At 37.6% G+C, this 20,103-nt stretch overlaps 1 protein-coding gene across 1 annotated transcript; it reads right to left on the bottom strand.

Annotated features, from left to right (window-relative positions):
* Nucleotides 1-3,299: 3,299 nt before the first annotated feature.
* Nucleotides 3,300-18,859, bottom strand: LOC133879703 (uncharacterized protein At2g38710). Its single transcript, XM_062318405.1, has 5 exons — nucleotides 18,466-18,859; nucleotides 10,129-10,248; nucleotides 8,049-8,163; nucleotides 7,349-7,442; nucleotides 3,300-3,945 (listed from the first exon to the last, which is right to left on the bottom strand). Exons 1-5 carry the CDS (start codon nucleotides 18,567-18,569, stop codon nucleotides 3,740-3,742), a joined length of 639 nt encoding a protein of 212 aa, XP_062174389.1. The 5' UTR covers nucleotides 18,570-18,859; the 3' UTR covers nucleotides 3,300-3,739.
* Nucleotides 18,860-20,103: the final 1,244 nt, after the last annotated feature.

Here is a 20,103-nt window from a genome sequence, read left to right as displayed (position 1 = left end):
TACGCTCTCATATAGAAACAAAATCATCAAGTATCAAATCTGATTTGAAGCTCTCAATATATATATATATATATATATATATATATATATATATATATATATATATATATATATATATATATATATATATATATATATATATATATATATTGTTTTCTTTATATACTACATTTTTATTATAATATATAAACATATTTTAATTATAACACAATATGTATATCACAAAAAGAATATTCATCCGACTTTATGAAAATATGCCAAATTGATATATTAATAAGTTAACATGTAAGCACTAGTCCAAAAATAAAGAAAAAAATAAGTATCTAAATTGCATCATACGCTCTCATATGGAAACACAATCATCAAGTATCAAATCTGATTTGAAGCTCTCAAAAATCTCTGTGTCAATGTAGACAACTAAATTATTTGCAAGAAACTTATCCTCCATTTGTTATGAAGTCTTGTTTTAAAAACCTTCATAACTAAAAATGCTTGTTCGATAGTTGCTGTAGATACTGGAAGAGTCAAAACAAGATGAATCAATCTATCAATAAGATAGTATGTCTCTGATTTTTCTATTTCTATCAATCCTCGACATAATTCTACAATGGAAGACAATTTTTTATTTTTTTTTTTAGTTTTTTTTATTATTATTTCGGATGATTAAGCAAATCAAGTCCAAAATGCTTCAACTAAAATCTTAAATTAATTTTCTCATGTTCAGAAAAATCAAGATGATAGTACTTCTCCGTAAGACTACATATATCATCAATGCTAAAGAATTTATAGCATCCTTTGGATCCAAAACTGAACGAAGTGTCAAGAGTTCTACTACCCCTTCACCAAACATATTATCGAGCTCTTGGAATTGAAAGTTTATAGTTGCATTGAATATGTCAAAACGGTAATGATGCTCCACTGTGATGTGATCCCGTTGATAATAACCTAGGCCTTTACCATAACCAGAACTCAAATCTGGAATGTAAATTTCAAATTGTAAGGAGAAAGAGACTACTTTCTCAAGCAAATTATCATAATCTTCATTTCTTAACTTTTGGATGAGTGCTTTTGTTTTAGAAGATAATTGCATAACATTCTAGACGTCTTGAGATTTTTGTTGCAAATGTTGACAAAGACCATCGGTAGTACCCATGATTTCCTTCATCAAGTATAAATTGAATATGAATTTGAATGATGTAATCATTTTATAAGCAACATTAGCAACCTTATGTTAAGAGTAATTGGATCATCTTTTTATAATATTTTTAAGCACTAAACAAGTAGGACCAAGCATCAATAAAATGAAAATGAAGAACCCCATCAAAAATCTCCAGCTCGTTTTAAAGTGTCAATTTGGTTAGCTCATTTTATAATTTCAAGTTCGTCAATAATTATCAAATGTGCGATTTTTGCTGCTTGAGCAACTTTTAGTTCATCCTGACGTTTACATGAGATTAAATATGTTATTTAAGGGTTTTTGTGGTTACAAATATGCTATTAAGTGTATATATTAAGTAAGTTTTGGTGGTTACAAATTTGTGACCATTTTTTCAATGGTCCAAAATCACTATAAATATGACTCTGTCGTCATATGCAAAAATACACCCAAGCACATAGCTTTTTTCTTGTCTCCTACAAATTTTTTTTGTGCAATTCTCCGTAAGGGTGTTTCTTGTTGTTCTAAAAAGTGCTATTCTAGAGTAAATTTTGGGCTTCATTGTATCGTGGGGACTATTTTGTCATATACCCGTAGCACTTATAAGGGAACAACATACGTTCTAAAGATATCGTCGTTACGATTGAGCCTTGAAGTCTAAATTTCATATTTCTTGCCTTCATAATTTTTCCTATATTTTTTATATATATATATATATTTCCAACAGTTTAGAACGTAATTTTGTATTATGTAGGCATTTTCATCAATTAAAGTGATGAACCCAAACTTCGCACATCTTGATCGTTTTGACGGACAAAATTTCATTCGTTGTTAACAAAAGATGTTGTTCTTCCTCACTACTCTGAAGCTTGCTTATATTCTTCAAGATGACTTGGAGGATATTCCGGAGCCCACTCCAAAAGAAAATGATGAATTGAAAGAGAAGCAGAGGAAGTGAGAGGAGGATAATTTCCTTTGCAAGGGACACATCCTCAACGCATTGTCAAACTCCATTTACGATGTGTATCGGACTTCTTCATCAGCCAAAAAATTTGGATGAGCTTAGAGACAAAGTACAAAATCGAAGAGACAGGTATTGAAGTTTCAATAATTTTTAATTTTATGGATTTCGATATGTCTAACGATAAGCTTGTTTTAACTCAAGTTTATGAATTACTGCTTATCGTTGGAGATCTTAAAACAATAAGAGTTGATATTGCTGAAAGTTTCTTGGTGGGAGCAATTATAAACAAATTGCCCTCATCATGGAATGACTACAAGAAAAGGCTCAAACATGAGGAAAGAAAATATTCCTTAGAATCTCTGCCATTTTTGCATCAAAGAAGATTCTAGGAATAGAGATAGAAATGATTCTTTTGATGTAAAAACAAAAGTTAACGTCATAGACGTTAACAAGAGTATCTAGAAGAATAAATTTCACGCCAAGAACGATAAAAAGTTCAAGAAAAATAAGGTCAAATCCCAAATACCAAAACAATAAAAAGAAAGAACATTGTTTTGTGCGTGGCTAGCAAGGGCATCACTCCTATCGATTGTGTTTTCCATTTATTCATGTGGCACAATAGTAAATATACTAGTTCCTAAACCCTATTAGCCAAGAAACGGATCTTCTTAATTAAATAGAGAGAAGCTGATTAGTTATAAAACAAGGGACAAAATTGTCATTTCAATTTTTTAAAGAATTTTGCCCCTTATTTTATAACTACCCAGCTCCTCTTTATCTCATTTGAAATGGAGAGGATCCGTTTGCCTAAGGGTTTTGTTTTGAAAAAGAAGGTTCTAGAGACACATTTATCAAATTATAGTATTTTGGTCATCTCTTTAGATGCGCAAAATTCCCAAGCATCGCATTCCTAGGAATAATTAGCAATAATAGAAAACTTCTTTTTCTTGGCGAACCAACCATACACATTCATGGTCCGTTTGAGTGTTGAATTCGAATTCACTGCGCGAATTACGATGTTTGACTTTGTGAGATAAAATTTGAAAAATTTGAAAAAGTAGAATAAAATAAAATTTGTTTTTGAAAAAAGTTAAATATTATTCTGAATATTATTCAAAACAAACACAATCAGATTTGCAAGGGTGACTTTTAAGACGACGTTGATTACACGGGATTGGGTTGTAAAAGTTGGGAGTTGTATTTCTGGTCTAAAGATTGTCACTAAAAGTGCTCAAGTTGAATAAAGAGTTTTAACCCCAGCCACCGGCTAAGAGATTGCCCAACTAAAATAGAACAATTCCAACAGTTATTATTGGATACTGGAGCCGAAGATAAACATAATTAGATAAAGCACTCCAGGACCATTTTTCACCAGCATAGCTTTCCCAGAGAAGCTGCTAAACGTGAATTTAGGGTATGGAAATCAAGGAAACCTGTTCTTTTTGGTTTCTTTCTCCAAAATCAAATGAATTTGAAGAATGATATGGACAGGTAAGAACAATTACCTGGGTGTCTGGGCTTGAAGACAAACAAATCCAGTCCCACCCAATTCAATTCAATTATTCTCTTGTCTAGACCAAAGTAGCCTTTATGGTCTTAGCAAAAGATATTTTGAAGAATCAATGGTTCCCGGGCTTAGCCCCAACAATAGACGGAGCTCCTCCCCTGGTTTCCTTGACATAGGCAACATATTCACTGTGGTGCATTGTAAACAGTGTGCTCTGGTAACGGGTCAGTCGTATGCGCTTCCGGAGTGACTCAGAAATAGTGCCATTGTAGCCAGCTTTTCGCAGCAGCGAGTCTATTGCCTCTGTTTTTGTCCAACCTAAACCAAGTCGACACATGAAATGGAAACTTGGTCAGCTGAACAAAACCACACTTCACACAAACTTAATTATTGGTAGAGGGAACAAAAAGATTAAAAAGGAAACACTTCAAGGTAAGCTTTGAATAAACATCTTTTTCTTCCCTGGAAAAAGAAAATGAATATACAGTTTCAAAAAGGATAATCATAATGTCACCTGGCTTTCCATCAGAATGTGGCAGAAAGAGGCACATCTGATTTTTTATTCTGTTCTATACTTGATCATTTTAATTTGGAAGTACTAAGTTCACGCTCTTGCCTCTCTCCTCTTTTCTTTCTAGACACTTTCACCCCAGCGGTGGAGTGTGTAGGCGCGTCCCGCTAGGATTCCATTCTCTCTCGCTGCGTTGAAGCTCGGATGATGTATTAGATCGAGGTGTTTCTTGGCTGGTGGGTTTTCACATAGCGCTCTATTTTTGGTCGTGTGTTCTGGTTTGGTTTTGGCTTGTTAGTTCTAAGCTAGGCTGGTGTTGGTCTCCGGCTGGTGGTGGAGCGGGGTTGCGCGCAGAGATACCATGCGGTGTTGATATGGAGGGGCGTTTCTCCGTGGAAGCCAAAATATTCTTCTTTTTGGTGAGAGTTGATAAGGCAAACTTTTGTTTGGAGGAAAGGAGGAAGGATTTTGTAGGGTTTGTTTTTGTGGGTGTCCAATGGCTCTGTTTGGCTGGTGGATACAGTTGAAGAGGTGCTAAAGTCTCCGGGTAAAGAAGACTTCGTCAAGTCTTACTGTGAGGATGAGAAGGTGTTGGTGGTCTGTGGGGGTGGTAATAAGGCCAGCCATTATCTGGAGGTGGCCGTTTATGCAGAGGGTGGTTGGAAAGATATCATTTGGCTTCCCGAGGGTCGTGGAGGGTGGGGATGGCATCGGTTTGTAGGAGAGCTGCGTCAGTTATTGGTGCCTTTTGAAGCCAACTCTTGCCTGCCGGGTTCTGTTGAGATTTCACCAGAGGGGAAGCAAATGGGAGTAGGTGAGAAGGCTTCTTCGTCTGGGTGGTCCTTCGCGGAAGTGGTGCATGCAACAGCTAGTTCTGCCGCGGTCTCTGGTGAGTTAAAGACGCTGCCTTTGGGTCATCTTGATTTGTTTCCAGTGGCAGATTGTTTTGAGTGGACGAATGGAGGTGAGAATCCAAGATTGGCGGTGGATTGCTCTGAGTTGGAGAAGAATCTAAAGAGGGCGGAGGCTGACTCAATGGGGATTGTTGGGTCAATGAAGAAGGCGAAAAAGAAGGGCAATCCCGTCAATTGCTCACAGACGAAGATTCTAAGGTATGCGTGGAGAAAGACGTGCGATCGATTAAAAGCCGAAGTGGGTCAAGTGGTTGGTTTTGGGCTGGACCAATTACCCTCTGCGGGTTTTAGAGGTGTTCGTTTGAGCCTGTTCTTGTTAAGCCCAAACCAGTTTGTGAGACAATGGGCTCCAGTCTTGTTGAGGGCGACACAGGTACAAATGTTGGTCCGGGTTCGAGACTTGTTACAGGTCCTAGGCTCTCTTCAGATCCCGGGTCTGCATTGTCGCTTGAAGTTGCTGTTTCTTCGTCGTCGAAGGTCATGGCGCTATTTTCATCTGCAACCGGAGATCTAGAATCCGCCAGTGGGTCTTCTCAGGTAAGGTCTGCTTTCACTGGTAGGTGTGATTCTGTTCTGGTGGTCGCAAAAGATAGCTTCATGGTGTCAGTGATGGAGGACGTAGCTCAATCTTCGCAGGTGTTCGAGAACCCTATTGCTCCAAGGTTTGTCTTTCCTCCCTTGCCGACATCCTCTCTTGATCCTTTGTTTGCTGCTGCTGAGTTATTTGCTACGGCAAAAGGGATGCTGTCTTCAGCGTCACTGGAAGGTTCCCTCAAGTCTTAGCAATGGTGTTGGGTCTATCGAGCTCCAGATTCAGCCCACCTCCACCAGGCAGAACTCGCTTTTATTCGGTGTCTTATACTCAAGGAAGACAGAGTTGGGAGAAAGGATACGTCTCTCTCTTCCAGTATCATTGGTATCAAACCCTTTCCAGAGTTAATACAAGGCAAGAGAAGGCAGAGCAGTGCATTTGGATGAGAGTTTAGTTGCAGAGTCTGTGGCGGTAATGAGGATAGATATTGACGGTGAGACTAAGTCTCTCCAGCGCTCGAAGAGGGTGGATCCTCTGCCTGTCAAGGAATCTTCGGTGGCTGCAGCGCAGCCATTGCTTGATTCTAGTGGAGGCCAGCTTCCTTGAAGGTTGCTAAGCAATCTGTTCAGGTGAGGGGTATCCATCGAAGGGAGTTCCTCAATCTGAGTCTGTCTATGCAACCCCTTCTCTCACCTGAAGTGTCGGCTACGTCATCATCTTCTCTTGTTGGTAAGGAAGCTGGGATGGAAGGGATTCCAACCCTTTTGGGTGGTTGCAACACTCCAAATGATGAAAAGGGTGAGGATTCCAAGATTAATGGCCTGATATAGTTTTTGAAGTGGCCGGTAGGCATTGGCCCATATGGTGAAATCGTAGTGTGGGATCATCGTGACGAGATTTGGAATGGGGATGATGGAGAATCCCCTTTCACTTTGGGTATTTTACATCCTGGCATGCCTTTGGAATAAGCGATGGATGGTGTTCATGGCGAAGATCCGTCCTTGGCAATCTTGGATGCCATTGAAGAGGAGTTTCATTGAGAAAAAATAATAGCGCGCCAAAAGACCAAAGGCAGGAGGGAGTTGTTGAACTTGAAAAGCTCCATTAACTACGGCGATGCAAGCGCACCCTCTAGGCGTTGGAAATGCAAGGTTCACATGACGTAATGTTATGTGCCTTTTGTCGGTCAGTCTTAAGGTTTTAGGGTCTAGTGGGTTTGTGGGTTTCTTTTTCTTTTTTCTTTTTGGCTGGTTTGGTGATGCCTGTGTATACTTCCCGTGTACTAAGGAGCGCCTTACACTTTGTTTTAATAAAAGTTTTATTCCTTATCAAAATTTGGAAGTACTAAAACATGAGAGCACCAATGAGAACCCTGAAAGCAGATTTGCAGTAAAACTGGTGAATAAGAGACCAAAAAAAAAAAAAATGATACATTAAGGTTGAACTCAATCCCTTGGGACGACTAAAACCTTCATTCATGTCCACCAAAGGAAAGTGGTAATAAGACCACCTGTGCAGTTACAAAAATAAAGCAGCTTAAGTAACAAATTTTTTTTTTTTTTTTTTTGATAAACAGATAAACCAAGACTTATTGTTCATCCACTCAAGCTCAAATTTGACACAGAACTAATATAATTCAAGAAGATTATAGTATAATCAGTTCTCTGTATAGGTCAAAGAATTACCATCTTTTTTCACAACGAAAAAATAACCAAACAAATGTTCATGCTATTGAGGGACTTGTACCAAAGTGAGAATTGTTACCTTCATGGGCAGCCACCTCAGGCAAATATGTCGCACTTCGCCTTGTATTATTGTCCGGATCAGTAAACTCAATAATTATACCATGCTTTCCAACCTGCAGTACGAACTCACTAAATTCAGAAAGTGAGAAAAGGCAACAAAAATAGACATACTACAAGACTTCACTTAAGCAAAACATAAGTATTTTCCCACTGTGAATCCATTTTATGCTGCTCATAATATAATTAGATTCAGCATCTGATCATCAAGCTACACTATGGTATTAGCATTACCAATTAAATCATTTAAACAATTATCCCACATTGTGCCACGTTGAAGAGCTAAATGAACCTCCAATGGTTCAAGGCCATGAACCAAACTAAAAATTCCATCCATCCCATTATCGTGGATGCATTTGGAAGTAGCTACAGGGGAAAACAATATTCCACAAGAACATCTAAAATCAGCTTCTTCATAGAATTACACGTTTGACAATTTCAATCAATCCCACTTTTAACATCATCCTTAAACAGTGACAAAGACAATAACACACCAAGCTGTCAGGATCAACCGATGAAAAGTATCCTTGGGGCAAAGAAATGCTATCAAATTGTATGAGCAGGCAATGGATCATAGCAGAGGAAAACAAACTAGATATGTCTATATATCCTGACCTAAAGTGCCACAAAAGTTAAAAAAAAAAAAGTAAACAGGCAGATACCTCCCAATCAAGATAGTGGTTAGCAGTCTCATAATCAGTCAGAATGGAAACTGTACACTCCAAATAAGGTAACTCTTTAGCCTGTATGGGGGGAAACCTGCGGTCCCTCAAAGCACTGCAATATATTACAGATACAAAGAAAAAGATTCAGAGGCATGCAACAGGAATAACAACAGGATAAGGACTAAACATAGCAAAAACAATATTTTTAATATCCTCGTTCACAATGCAAGCCAAGCCACTAGATGAGGCAAACACAACCCAGCTTAACCTCAGACCTAAATCGAGATCTCAATCACAATACAATCCAAAGAGCCATGGGCCCACTTGTTTAATCTCTGAGATAAATAAGGTAGGAGGAATCCCCCTTTTAGAATGTGCAATCCGAACAAATTTTTATTATTTCCTTTACAGGGGCCCAGGGGCTGCATGACCTATAATAGTTTTGAAATATGGCAGTGATTCAAACAAAGCATGTATCCCTTGGACTTCTTGATAAGGAAATTTAACAGCTCCATATCTGGGGAAAAAAAAACCTTGTCCAACTCAGTGTTAGTTCGGCTGACAAAGAGAGAGCAGCATTGTCTTCAGTGGCAACCATTTATTGACAAGGCCAAACATTAAATTCTTTTAACAAAGTAAGAATTCTCAAGCCAAGATGCTGGCAGTAGGGATGTTAAAAAATGCCAAAAATCTGATCCAACCAACCGACCCCGACTGAATTTGGTCTGATTCCGTCAGTCTCAGTTGGGGGGTTGGTTTATATTTTTAACTTCCAAAGGGTTGTCGGGTTGGAACTTGGTTTCATGGGGACATAAGTAGGTTTCCGATCTGACACCCTATAGTATATGAAGATAAGTTTTCTTTTTCACCAGACTAGCAAACTAACCCTAGCACTGCATGGACCCGGACTCCTCGTCTTCCAGCAGATTCCAGAACCCTCCCTCTCCTCTCCTAAGCCAAAAAAAAAAACCCTAGCACTGCATCCAAAAAAGTACAAAACTCACTGTCACAGCCTTTCTGCCACTGCATGGCCGTCCTCTCCCTTCCCCACAGTCCATCTCTTCCCTTCACCTCTCAAAAAAATAAAAACATAAAAAACTTTTTTCGTTTCTCACCATTCGCAACTGCATGTTCAAACTTTCAGGTGGTCTAAAAAGAAATCTCATCTTCTCTTTAGGTCTGCTGTCTGAAGACATCTCTTCTGAAGGTACTCTATTTCTATCTACAGATCTCCCCATCTCAAATTTTTTTCTTTTCTTTGCTTTTTTGTTGAAATTTTTTCCGTATTTCCTAATCAATATATAAACAAGCTGAAGCTTGTTTGATCTGTGCCTGCAGGCCGCACTTTCAAAGCCCAACCAACCTCCCCGACTGATACCTGTCCATGTTGGTGATTGGCCTAAACCGACCCCCACAGCCGGTTCGGTCTTACATCTTCCCCTTCCGACCCCCCACCCCCTGGGTCAGAAGTCAACAGTGAGGCTCTTCAGACCTGAGGAGGTCAGTTTACACCCCTAGTAGAAGGCAGTTTCACTACCCAATAAGCAGATAAGGACCATGCTAAACACTCATTTCATTATGTCATGTGTTCCCCATTTTCTTTTCAATGCCCTTCATTAACTATAGTTAAGTGGCTATTCAAGAAATTTCTTTATGATTTTCTAGTTCTTTTAGAGTACGCCATTATGATTTATAATTTAAGCTTTATCTACTTACAATGACTTAGTATGCATTAATTGCTTACAAAGATAGCAGAAAAAAGCAGAGAACAAAACACTGATTTTTTTTCTCAATTCTTTAGTTTCCCTCACTCCTAGCATGTACATTTTCTTTTGACACATACCACACTTCCCAAAACCACCTGAGATAACAGCATAATATAGTTTGCTCTCCTTCATTTTCATCTCATTAACACCAAAATTTACTTTTCCAAAGTACTGTCAATTGCCAAAAATATGAAAAACACACACCATAAATATATAAATGAACATAACAAATGGCTATCATAGATATTGTCCAAGACTTGGGGGGGGGGGAGAAATAGTTTACATGCCAAGTACATGTTTTATGAAAATACCTGTTTAGAGCATAGTCCCTGAAGCCATTAATTAACCAACGAGCTTCCAGAGTTCCAATACATCCACGTAAACGAGGCTCCCCACCATTCACCGCTTTCTTCCAAGTAACAAACAATGGGCTGGGGCCAAGTATTGTTTGTGTTAGATGAGGATATCATGCAAAAGAAAATTCTAGTGTGCAAATTACAGAGCTATGCATCTCTTTCTTCATAGCATTCTTTGATAAAAACATGTAATGAACAACACTATTAACATATATCCAATTACCATAAAAAAAAATGTTGTAAGGGAAATGAGTAATGCTGTTATTGGATCCATTTAAAACCAAAAGGAAAAGAATAAACCAATGGAAATACACAAGCCATGTATTTGGAGAAGATGCTACAACTAAACTAAGAGCGAAAATTTTCATTTCAGTGATGAAGAAAAATGGCAGTTAAGGCATAAGCCCATTTCAAAGTTGTATTGTGAACTAGCAAAGACACTATGACAGTGTGACAGCTACATCCCCATCTTAGTTAAGTAAGCACCTCTTCAGCAGCATTATCTAGGTCTGAAAGAAAGAAAAAAATTGCAAAGAAAGCCCTGGCTGAAATTACTTCACAACTCAGATCCATACAAGTAATAGAAAACAATGTCTAATGTAACCAATAATAGTCAGGTGGTCAACATAAGATATTAAAGATAATATGAGTCAGCAGAAGAAATAATTCTGAACAACAGGATGCAAACAGGAAAAATGAGACACTTATCACTTATCACATGTTAAAGGCATATGCAAGAAGCAACTTCAATGAAAAATGGCATTTTATTGCCGCTTCATCAGAAAAGAAGTTGGAAATTGTCAACAATGAACATAATCTGCTTTTTCTTTTTCTTTTTTGAATAAATCAGGTTCATATATATTCCAACCTCTAATCAAGGAGGGATTACTCCAAAGGGCACAGGCTCCCTGCACTCGATCAGCTTATTCTTCTAAATTACTAAATACATTAAATTCTTCAATGTTCATCATTAACAACCATCCTTGGGGTATTACTGGCATATGCAATTTTTGCACAATTCTCCACAACTAATTCTCTCAACCAGTGCTAGTCTACAAACCAGGCAATTTTTTTATATAAAAAGTTTACATTGTCTCGGTTAATTCTATTTGATCATAGAAAGAATCACCAAATCCTTGGACTCACGTATAGATCCCATCAGATATTATTTCCATTAACATAAGATTCTAAAAGAATACATATTATTTGCAGAACTTATTTCACAGCTCATCTCAGAGGTTTCTAGCACAGAGAAGTCTCAATTAGTTATATCTTAATCAAAGCATTGACAAGGAAGAAAGGTGCATTTTACATGGAGCATTCTAGGATTGAAGAGGAAAACTTTTCTGCCACCACTCCATTTCGATGACTTGATTGAAGAGAGGTAATGGAATAAAGGAGACAACTTTCTTCCAATATATATCGACTAATGTATATTATAAGTATTTACTGCATTTCTTATTGACATCTTATAGCATAAAAAGAGAAATAAAAAATATTTGGTAATCAACTGTCAATGTTTTAGAAGCCCTGCATGAACTGGCTTTAGGCATAATCATTAACATTTCCAAGAGTAAAAGTGAAAAGCAAGTCATGAGCCTCAATAGAGTAAAGTGCATGTTTGCATTCATGAACCAATGGCCTTTGGGCCAACTGGCATCTCCTCTCTCCATAAGAAAGGGTGAAGGTTGGTTAAGTCATGGGCTTGATGCCGTTCATGTAGGTGACTTATAAATACTCTAGCAAATAAAAATATACATGCCAAGGAGGAGAGAGAGAGATATGCAATGCACTCAATCAAAATTTTAACTACCAGATACCATAGTCCAGATTCAAGCACATGACATCAAATTGAACCACTAAATCACATGGTTTTAACATGCACATGCAGACACACGCACATACGCATGTGCCCGTATATATATATATCCAAGTCCACTTTGGGTGCCTCTTACAAGTCCGCCTCTATTTGGAATGGTGTTATTGAAAAAATGGAAAGGAGGTTGGCGGGATGGAAGTAAATGTATTTGTCGAAGGGTACCCGGTTGACTCTTATTAATAGTACACTCTCCAATATTCCTACGTATTACTTATCATTGTTTCCTATTCCAGTGAGGGTGGCTAATCGTCTTGATAAAATTCAAAAGGATTTTTTTTTGGGTGGCATTGGTGACGAGGCCAAATTTCATCTAGTGAATTGGAACAAGATTTGTACTCCTTTGCATGCAGGAGGGTTGGGAGCTCACAATTTCATCCAGTTCAATCGAGCACTCCTGGGTAAGTGGTTGTGGAGATATGGTAGGGAGAGAGAGGCTTTATGGCGATTAGTGATTGATGCCAAATTTGAGAGTCTAAAGGGTGGGTGGTATTCGAAAGAGGTGTCGGGTTATTTTGGAGTGGGTGTATGGAAACATATTAGGAGGGGGTGGGAGAAGTTTCGCAATTTTGTTCGTTTTGAAGTGGGGAATGGATCACATATTAGTTTTTGGTATGATTGGTGGTGTGGGGATAGACCCTTGAAGCAATGCTTTCCAGCTATTTTTAGTATAGTGAGGAACAAGGATGCGTAGGTGGCGGATAATTTGGCTGTTCATAATGGTGTAATTCAGTGGAATGTTCTTTTTACGCGACAAATCCAGGGTTGGGAGATGGATATGGTCATTTCTTTCTTCGATCGACTATACTTTGTTTCGGCTCGACATGGAGAGGGCGACAGATTAGTGTGGAATCCCTCTAAAAAAGGTTTATTTGAGGTGAGATCCTTCTATGAAGAGCTTATTAGGAAAGATGACCCATCTTTTTCCTTCTTTTCCTTGGAATAATATATGGTGTGTTAAGGCTCCAACAAGGGTGTCTTTCTTCTTTTGGTCAGCTGCTTTTGGCAAAATATTGACATATGATAACTTGCATAAGAGAAATGTCGGTGTTGTCTGTGTAAGAAGAATGGGGAGTCTATTGATCATTTGTTGCTTCACTGCAAAATCGTCCGGGATCTTTGGAGCTACATTCTTATTTTATTGGGGTAGAGTGGGTTATGCCACGATCAGTGTTGGAGTTGTTGAATAGTTGGGGACCAGCGATACGGTGTGGTCGTACTAAAGAAGCTTGGCGGTTAGCTCCTCTGTGCTTATTGTGGTGTATTTGGAGGGAGCAGAATGCACGGCTTTTTGAAGATGTAGAGACGTCTGTGGTAGAGCTGCGGAAGCAGTTGCTCAATACGTTATATATTTGGATGGCGTCCCATCATAGTTTGAATGTTTTTACTTATGTAGACTTTTTAAAATTATTCTCTGTTTGTCCCTTATAGGGATTCTCTTGTGTACTTTCCATGTATAAGGATTGCGCTCCTCTGCGCTTATTTTTATAAATTGCAATTACTTATCAAAATATATATATATCCAAGAAAAGATATCTGCATTGATAATCTGAATAACTCTAATATTGCAAAGTCAAACCTATTAACCATAGCTAAAATTTTGAGCTGGTGTAAACATAAAGAAGGTCAGGGTTCCTTTTGTCTACTTCAGCATTTTAACTCTGTACATCTTCCATTTTAAAGTTGGAAAGCAATTGTACATGTCAGGTATATCAACCTAAATATAATGCAGACCATGGCAATATGGCAAAGTGCAATTAAAATGATTGAAACATCAACTGATAATAATATCACTGAATAGAAAAAACTGATGACAAACACACAAAAACGAGGGCAGTCTATGATATAATGCAAATCATGGTAATATGGCAAAGTGCAATCAATATGATTGAAACATCAACTGATAATAATCTCAGTCATTAGAAAAAGTGAGGACAAGCATACAAAAATGGAGGGTGGTCTGGGCTTTCAAAGGACTGGAAATTGGAATCGAGCCTCAATATTAGGAATATTTGGTCTTTGTTTTGCTAAATTTGGTTCACCATGAGTTGCATGGGTAAAAGCATTTTTTTTTCTTTTTTGATAAATAAATAAATTTATTAAATAGCCCAGAAGGCGCAACTCAAGTACCCCTGAAGTCAAGAGATACAGCTAACTAGGAGAAGAAAAACATAAAAACTAGAAATATTACAGTTAAAAGCAGTTGTCCAAAGGTAAAGAGTCTTAAGGAAAAAATCCTTAAGATCCCCCATCATCCGTTCACGGTCTTCAAAACATCGATCATTTCTTTTCCTCCAAAGACACCACATAAGGCAGGACAGAACCATCTTCCATATAGCAGCATCCAAAAACCTAACACATTCCCTTTCCAGCATGCGAAAAAGTCTACTACTCGATTAAGCATAACCCAAACCAAGCCTACAAGGCTGAAAATGGTATATTCCATAGGGCACTAGCCATCTCACAATGAAGTAAAGGGCAATTCACTGATTCCCCACTCAACCACAACAAAATGACGCTTTCTAAAATTATCCATGGTTAGGATCTTCCCCAAAGTAGCTGTCGAACCAAAGAACATCACCCTCAAAAGGGCCTTATTCCGCCAAACAATCCTCCAAGAGAAATTAGTGCTATCATGGGGAACAAAGACATTGTAGTAAGATAGAACACTCTCTTGGAAGGTACCCAACAAAGCTTGTCTATACTGCCTCATCACAATCTGAGGGAGTACAAGAAATTAAAGAACGAGATAACGAGATCCACCTCCCAATCATGGGTCGCTCTGAGAAAGTTAATACTATTAATGAGAGTGACACGAGTATGTCCAACAAGAATCACTTAGCCCAAAAATCAACCCAAGTAAGTCTACAAGCTCAACAGAAGGTGAAAGGCCAACTTCAAGAGATCTTGAGGCAAACTATTGGGTTCTAAAGTCCATCATGGTCGGCCTAATAAATGCACAATTTAAATCATGTCTATCTTGAAGTTCAAAACGTCATCTTTCAAATAAAAACAAGTTTCAAAGCATTTGAAGTTGTGTACAAGGAGATATGTGTGTTTTTAATTAGAGAGTTTAATGCAACCGGGATTTCAAGGGGTTTTTGTTTCCCACTCTTTGGTTTAGGGTGACTGTTTTGACCTCTTGATTTCGAGTCATCAATTCAAAATTTCTTATACAAAGAAGTAATCATACATCTAGAGAAATGAGTACAATTATTCCCTGGAATATCCACCAACAATAAGTAATCTCCAATAATAGCCAACATGGAGAAATAATTACCTATGATCGCATTTATGTTCCTCCCAGAAGTATTTATATTAGCGAACTGTTACGATACATCTACCACAAGATTAATGAAAGTACCATGAAATACAATGGGTGCACTTGGAAGAAAAATAAACATACAAAGTCATTCTAGCACTGACAAGCTATAAATAGAGGTCCAAAACAAGTATAAACAAGGTTCTATAAACCAATACTCAACAGAAAAAATCATGCACCTCTCCACTGAGACACAAACACACATATCATAGTAACACTTAGCATATTTTTAAACTACAACCATGGAGACATACAATTATCAAGCTTTATTAGGGCTTTGGATGCCACTTCCTTATCTTCCTGTGGAACAGACACCTTTCTAGATATAGCCCATATGGTTGGTCAAAATTATTATACTATAATCCTCAGCTATCTAAGAAAACCAAGAACAAAGGGCGTTCAAGAGTCACAATGCTACCATTATCACTTATTACTGTTCGCGTTAAAAAAAGATAAGGACCTTTTTTTGTACTCCTCTAACATCTATAGTCAGGATGTTAACTGTTCAACCAATATCCCATGCAAAATACATAATTTGAAAGAAAGATGTTGGATATCACATTTTCTCATTAAAATTTGCTTTTCTTGAATCCTAAGATCCCAAAACATTGAAATGGCTTGTATAAACATGAACTTTGGAACCTTATCTTTTTGTAAAAAGGTCCTTTAATTTTTTTAAAGCGAAAAGTAATAAGTGATAATGGTATCCCATCATATTATGTAAATAAAGAAAAAGGTCCCATCATATAGTATATGATGGGATACATACCCTTTTCTCTTCTAATTATATTATATGTATCCCATCATATTTACTTTGTTCCTATCCAATGATAAATACATAGAGTACATACCTATACTTATGTGTGGTTTGTGCGTGAGCACGTTTGTTTGAATCATGTCTTTCCAAAAGTTCGTGATGATCTTACTAAAGATGAAAGCATATAATGAATAAGGGCTCTCACATAGCTCTAACCAGCAGAATTTGAATAAAGCTTATTGGGTTGATGATATAAAAGAAATATTACTTGATAAGAACATTACATCTATCATTTATAATATTGCAGATATTTCATGTACACTGTAGAACATTCAAACGTCAATATAAATCAGGTCAAAATATAAAAAACAGGTATAAAGCCATGCATTTCAGTTTCAGCTTGAGAACTCCTAAAACACTAAGATATATAAAACTTTCCCGAGTATAGAAGCTAGAAGCGATCAAGAAAATATCAACATTAAATTTTTTTCTTGTCTCCAAACTCCACACCAGGGTTTCCCCCTTCCTTTCCCAAAAAAAAAAAAGGTTTAGAACCTAAAAGATGAACAATTTGTGAATGCAAGTGATTGAGACAATAAGTACTGGCACAAAAATATACTCAAAACTATGAAATGGTGAAGTTAGCTACCAAAATAAATCAGGGTTTACCAACTGTAGAGGCTGCTGACATAAATACAAAACATCCAGAATGATATGCATGGTGGTGTTGATACTTAGTAAGTGTACAGTTGATATGCTAGTTGTAAATTTTTGAATTTTCAAGCATAAACACTATCAGTATTACGTCAAAAGTTGTGCATTAGTAATAAAATTGAAATGCCAGATTAAATATTTGGATCAAAAGTAAATTTTATTCACAAACTCAAGTCCATTACATGCCATGAATATGGTAACATTAAAAAATTTATTTATAGTTTTCATTTTTATACACATCCATACTAATGCCAAGTCTGAAGACAAAACAACAGATCATGAATGTAAGACACATGACAAAAGAATACAATCCACCAAAATCCCATAATATGAGCTACAAATGCAAGATTGCTATTATTCAGCAGAATTTTGAATCAGTTTTCTTAACACTTCAACCAACATGATAAGTAAAAGTCTAAATGGTTAAAGTAAATACACTCAACTAACGGCTGTTGGCATCCTAGTCCTTTAAGCAACTAATTGGCTCACTCATGTGGTTAAGGAAATGAAGAACATAATGTGTTAGTATACATTTTCCCAAAAGAGCATTTATTCATTTCTTTCTTCCTCGTCGACCACAACAACTGAAACAATGTGGAAAATCCAGACCCGGAAAGGAGGACTGGTGGTGGGCATTTGGGAAAGTTGGGCCGACTCTCTCTTTCTCTCTCTCTCTCTACACACACATATTTTGTTAAGGAAAAGTGGACATGAAAGTACCACATGTATCAAAAAGCTTCTCCAAACTTCAAATTATAGATTCTTTAGAAAGAAAGGGGTTACCTCCCTCAGTTCTTGATTCAACACGAAAGCATATTGAGGCATCTTCAACAAGACAAGATAGACGCAAGTCCCATATCACATTTTGCTTAATATAAGAGAAAGGCCAGTAGTTAAGAAGGACTTCCTGCATAGGAACTGTACTTTCTGCATGAGAGTAAGCCAATAACCAAAAAATCCCACCACACGCTTTATCCATTGGCGAAGTCAAAACCACGGTGATTTTGACCCTTGACTATACCAGACTTAACCAACCCAATTTAGAATAGGATTAATCTTGCAGGGCTTAAACCCTTCTCATCATTACCCTCAAAGCAATTCTCCAACAAATAAAGGCACCCTCTCTTTACTCATCTCCATAAAAACTCCGCATTCAGAATCTCAGGTCACCATTTAACACCGTTTTCATTTACTATTTTTATTCCAAAAATATCAACTAAACAATCACAAAGAATCACATCAGTCAGCAGAGTGAAGTTTCATTACTCTGGTCTTTTAATTTTTGGAAATCTTAAAATGGTTTGATTTACAATATCTTCGCCGAAACAAAATTGCAACAAAATTAAACAGCGAATAAGAATGGCAGCTTCTCTTGGTGAAGAAGATAGCAATCCTAACATCCAACACATCATGAATAAGAGAATAAAAAAAAAAAAAAAAAAAAAAATCACCCTTCCACTAAATGCAAACCGGATAATAAATTAATAATAGGACTCAATATCAAGAAACAAACTGTAACGACGAAATCGAGCTCCAAAAAAGCAGGAAAAATCCGAAACTCGGGAAATTAAGAAGATGAAAATGGATGAAACATTAGGAAGCAGGGTTTTAGTTGAGAATTACTGGTGACCCTCATCGAAGGCCGGGAGAGGAGCATCTTCGCTGTTGTAGTGAGCGACAAGGGTGTCGAAGCAGAAGACCACCATCTCACGGTTCGCCGACACCATGTTCGCTCTTTTTCTTTTGCGAAACGTCAAACAAAACAACAGGAAAATGTTTTTTTTCTTAAATGAATATATGATCAGATTCTTTTTTTGGAGCAGGTTTCGTTAGCTGTTTCTGCTTTTATATGTTAATGGAGAGAGAAGGAGAGATTGGTCCCTGAAATAATTGCGGATCATGGAAGAGGCTAGAGAGAGAGAGAGAGAGAGAGAGAGAGAGAGGGAGCACAAAGAAGCTTTTTTCCTTTCCTCTTCTCCCTTTCTCTGTCTAGACTGTCTTTTCCTTTTGTGTTTCTACACAGGCACACGCCTTCCCTGCAAATTAAAAAAGCTGGCTCTTGTTTACTAGAATGCCCTCGACCATATGGTTTTATTTCCGGAATAGCCTTTACCCACTTGCTTCCCTCTTTCTTTTTGGGACTGCGCCAGTTCGTTGGGTTTGCTTTGGAATTTGCTCTTTTTCTTACCTTTTTGCTCTTTTTTTTTTTTTTTTACCGCCAAATAGGCAAATACTAAGAGGTAGGGAAAAGTACACCATACTTTTTTCAAATTAACACTCCATTTATAATGGAGCTGTTTGGCAAGCAATTCCCACTTAAAGTCCATCACCTTTTTGTCCATCAGCAACAGTAGACCCATATGACAACTCTGCTAAAAGGCTCATGCCAAGCTGCCACGCTCAGTGGCTCAATGCTGTTAATTTCTTCCCGTTGAGTTTTTGGTCCTCCCGCTCAACCCATTTTTCTTAGTTTTCTAATGTGTGCCTCATCTCTTCTCATCGACTTTTAGCCTTTCAGATTCATTCTTCAGTCTTCACGCCATCAACCCACCTCCCCACCGACAAGCCATTATAGACAGAACCGTTCTTCGCGCCATCAACCCATCTCTCTTCAGATCTCCATCTCCTCTCTCTCACGGATCTGCCCAAACATTTGGTCCATTCGCCCGTGGTTTCTGCCCAGACATATTTGGTTCTGGTCCGGTTTGAGACTGGTGGAAATAGGAAGTATCGACGGCGAGGACATTGCGAAAGTGAAAACGGTTTAGGTACATCTTAAAAAGTGCACCGAGGTTCGCAAAGCGCGAGATTGGAACACCTTGATTAAGGAAACAGGGTACGCCATATCTTCAGAGGCGGATTCAGCAACACAGGTGAGAGATACACTTATCCCATTGATTTTTCTCTTCATATATAGTGTGATTTTATGACTCTCAATTGCATCCTCGGTTGGTATTTTGGTTCTCCTGGTTTATTTGCTGGAGAGATTCTGAGGCCTTTCTTGTTAGGATTCATGGTCATATATGAATGTGATTGGCTTTTGCTATTGAATCTTTTTGTGATTTTCTTCAATATGGGATCTTTTTGTGATTCTATTCTTCTGTTTCATTTGCCTCCCAAGTTATTGACCAAGAGAGAAAAAGAAACAAATATTGATTGATCATTATGTCTCTATGAGATGTTGCGCTAAAAGCAGACCTGAACAAGGAAGCATTCAAAGTCTTTGCATATCAGAAATGTTATCATATGGAATATGATATT

The sequence above is a fragment of the Alnus glutinosa genome, chromosome 10 (genome assembly GCF_958979055.1).
Source record: "Alnus glutinosa chromosome 10, dhAlnGlut1.1, whole genome shotgun sequence".
NCBI lineage: Eukaryota > Viridiplantae > Streptophyta > Magnoliopsida > Fagales > Betulaceae > Alnus > Alnus glutinosa.
This window is presented reverse-complemented; position numbering and strand designations above follow the sequence as displayed.

Excerpts from the sequence above, each read along its gene's own strand:
- LOC133879703 (XM_062318405.1), bottom strand. The coding sequence starts at position 18,569 with ATGGTGTCGGCGAACCGTGAGATGGTGGTCTTCTGCTTCGACACCCTT. Across the intron at positions 10,249-18,465 it reads GCCTTCGATGAGGGTCACCA|CCCATTGTTTGTTACTTGGA; the intron begins GTAATTCTCAAC and ends ACTTGGCCCCAG. Across the intron at positions 8,164-10,128 it reads AGGGACTATGCTCTAAACAG|TGCTTTGAGGGACCGCAGGT; the intron begins GTATTTTCATAA and ends AATATATTGCAG.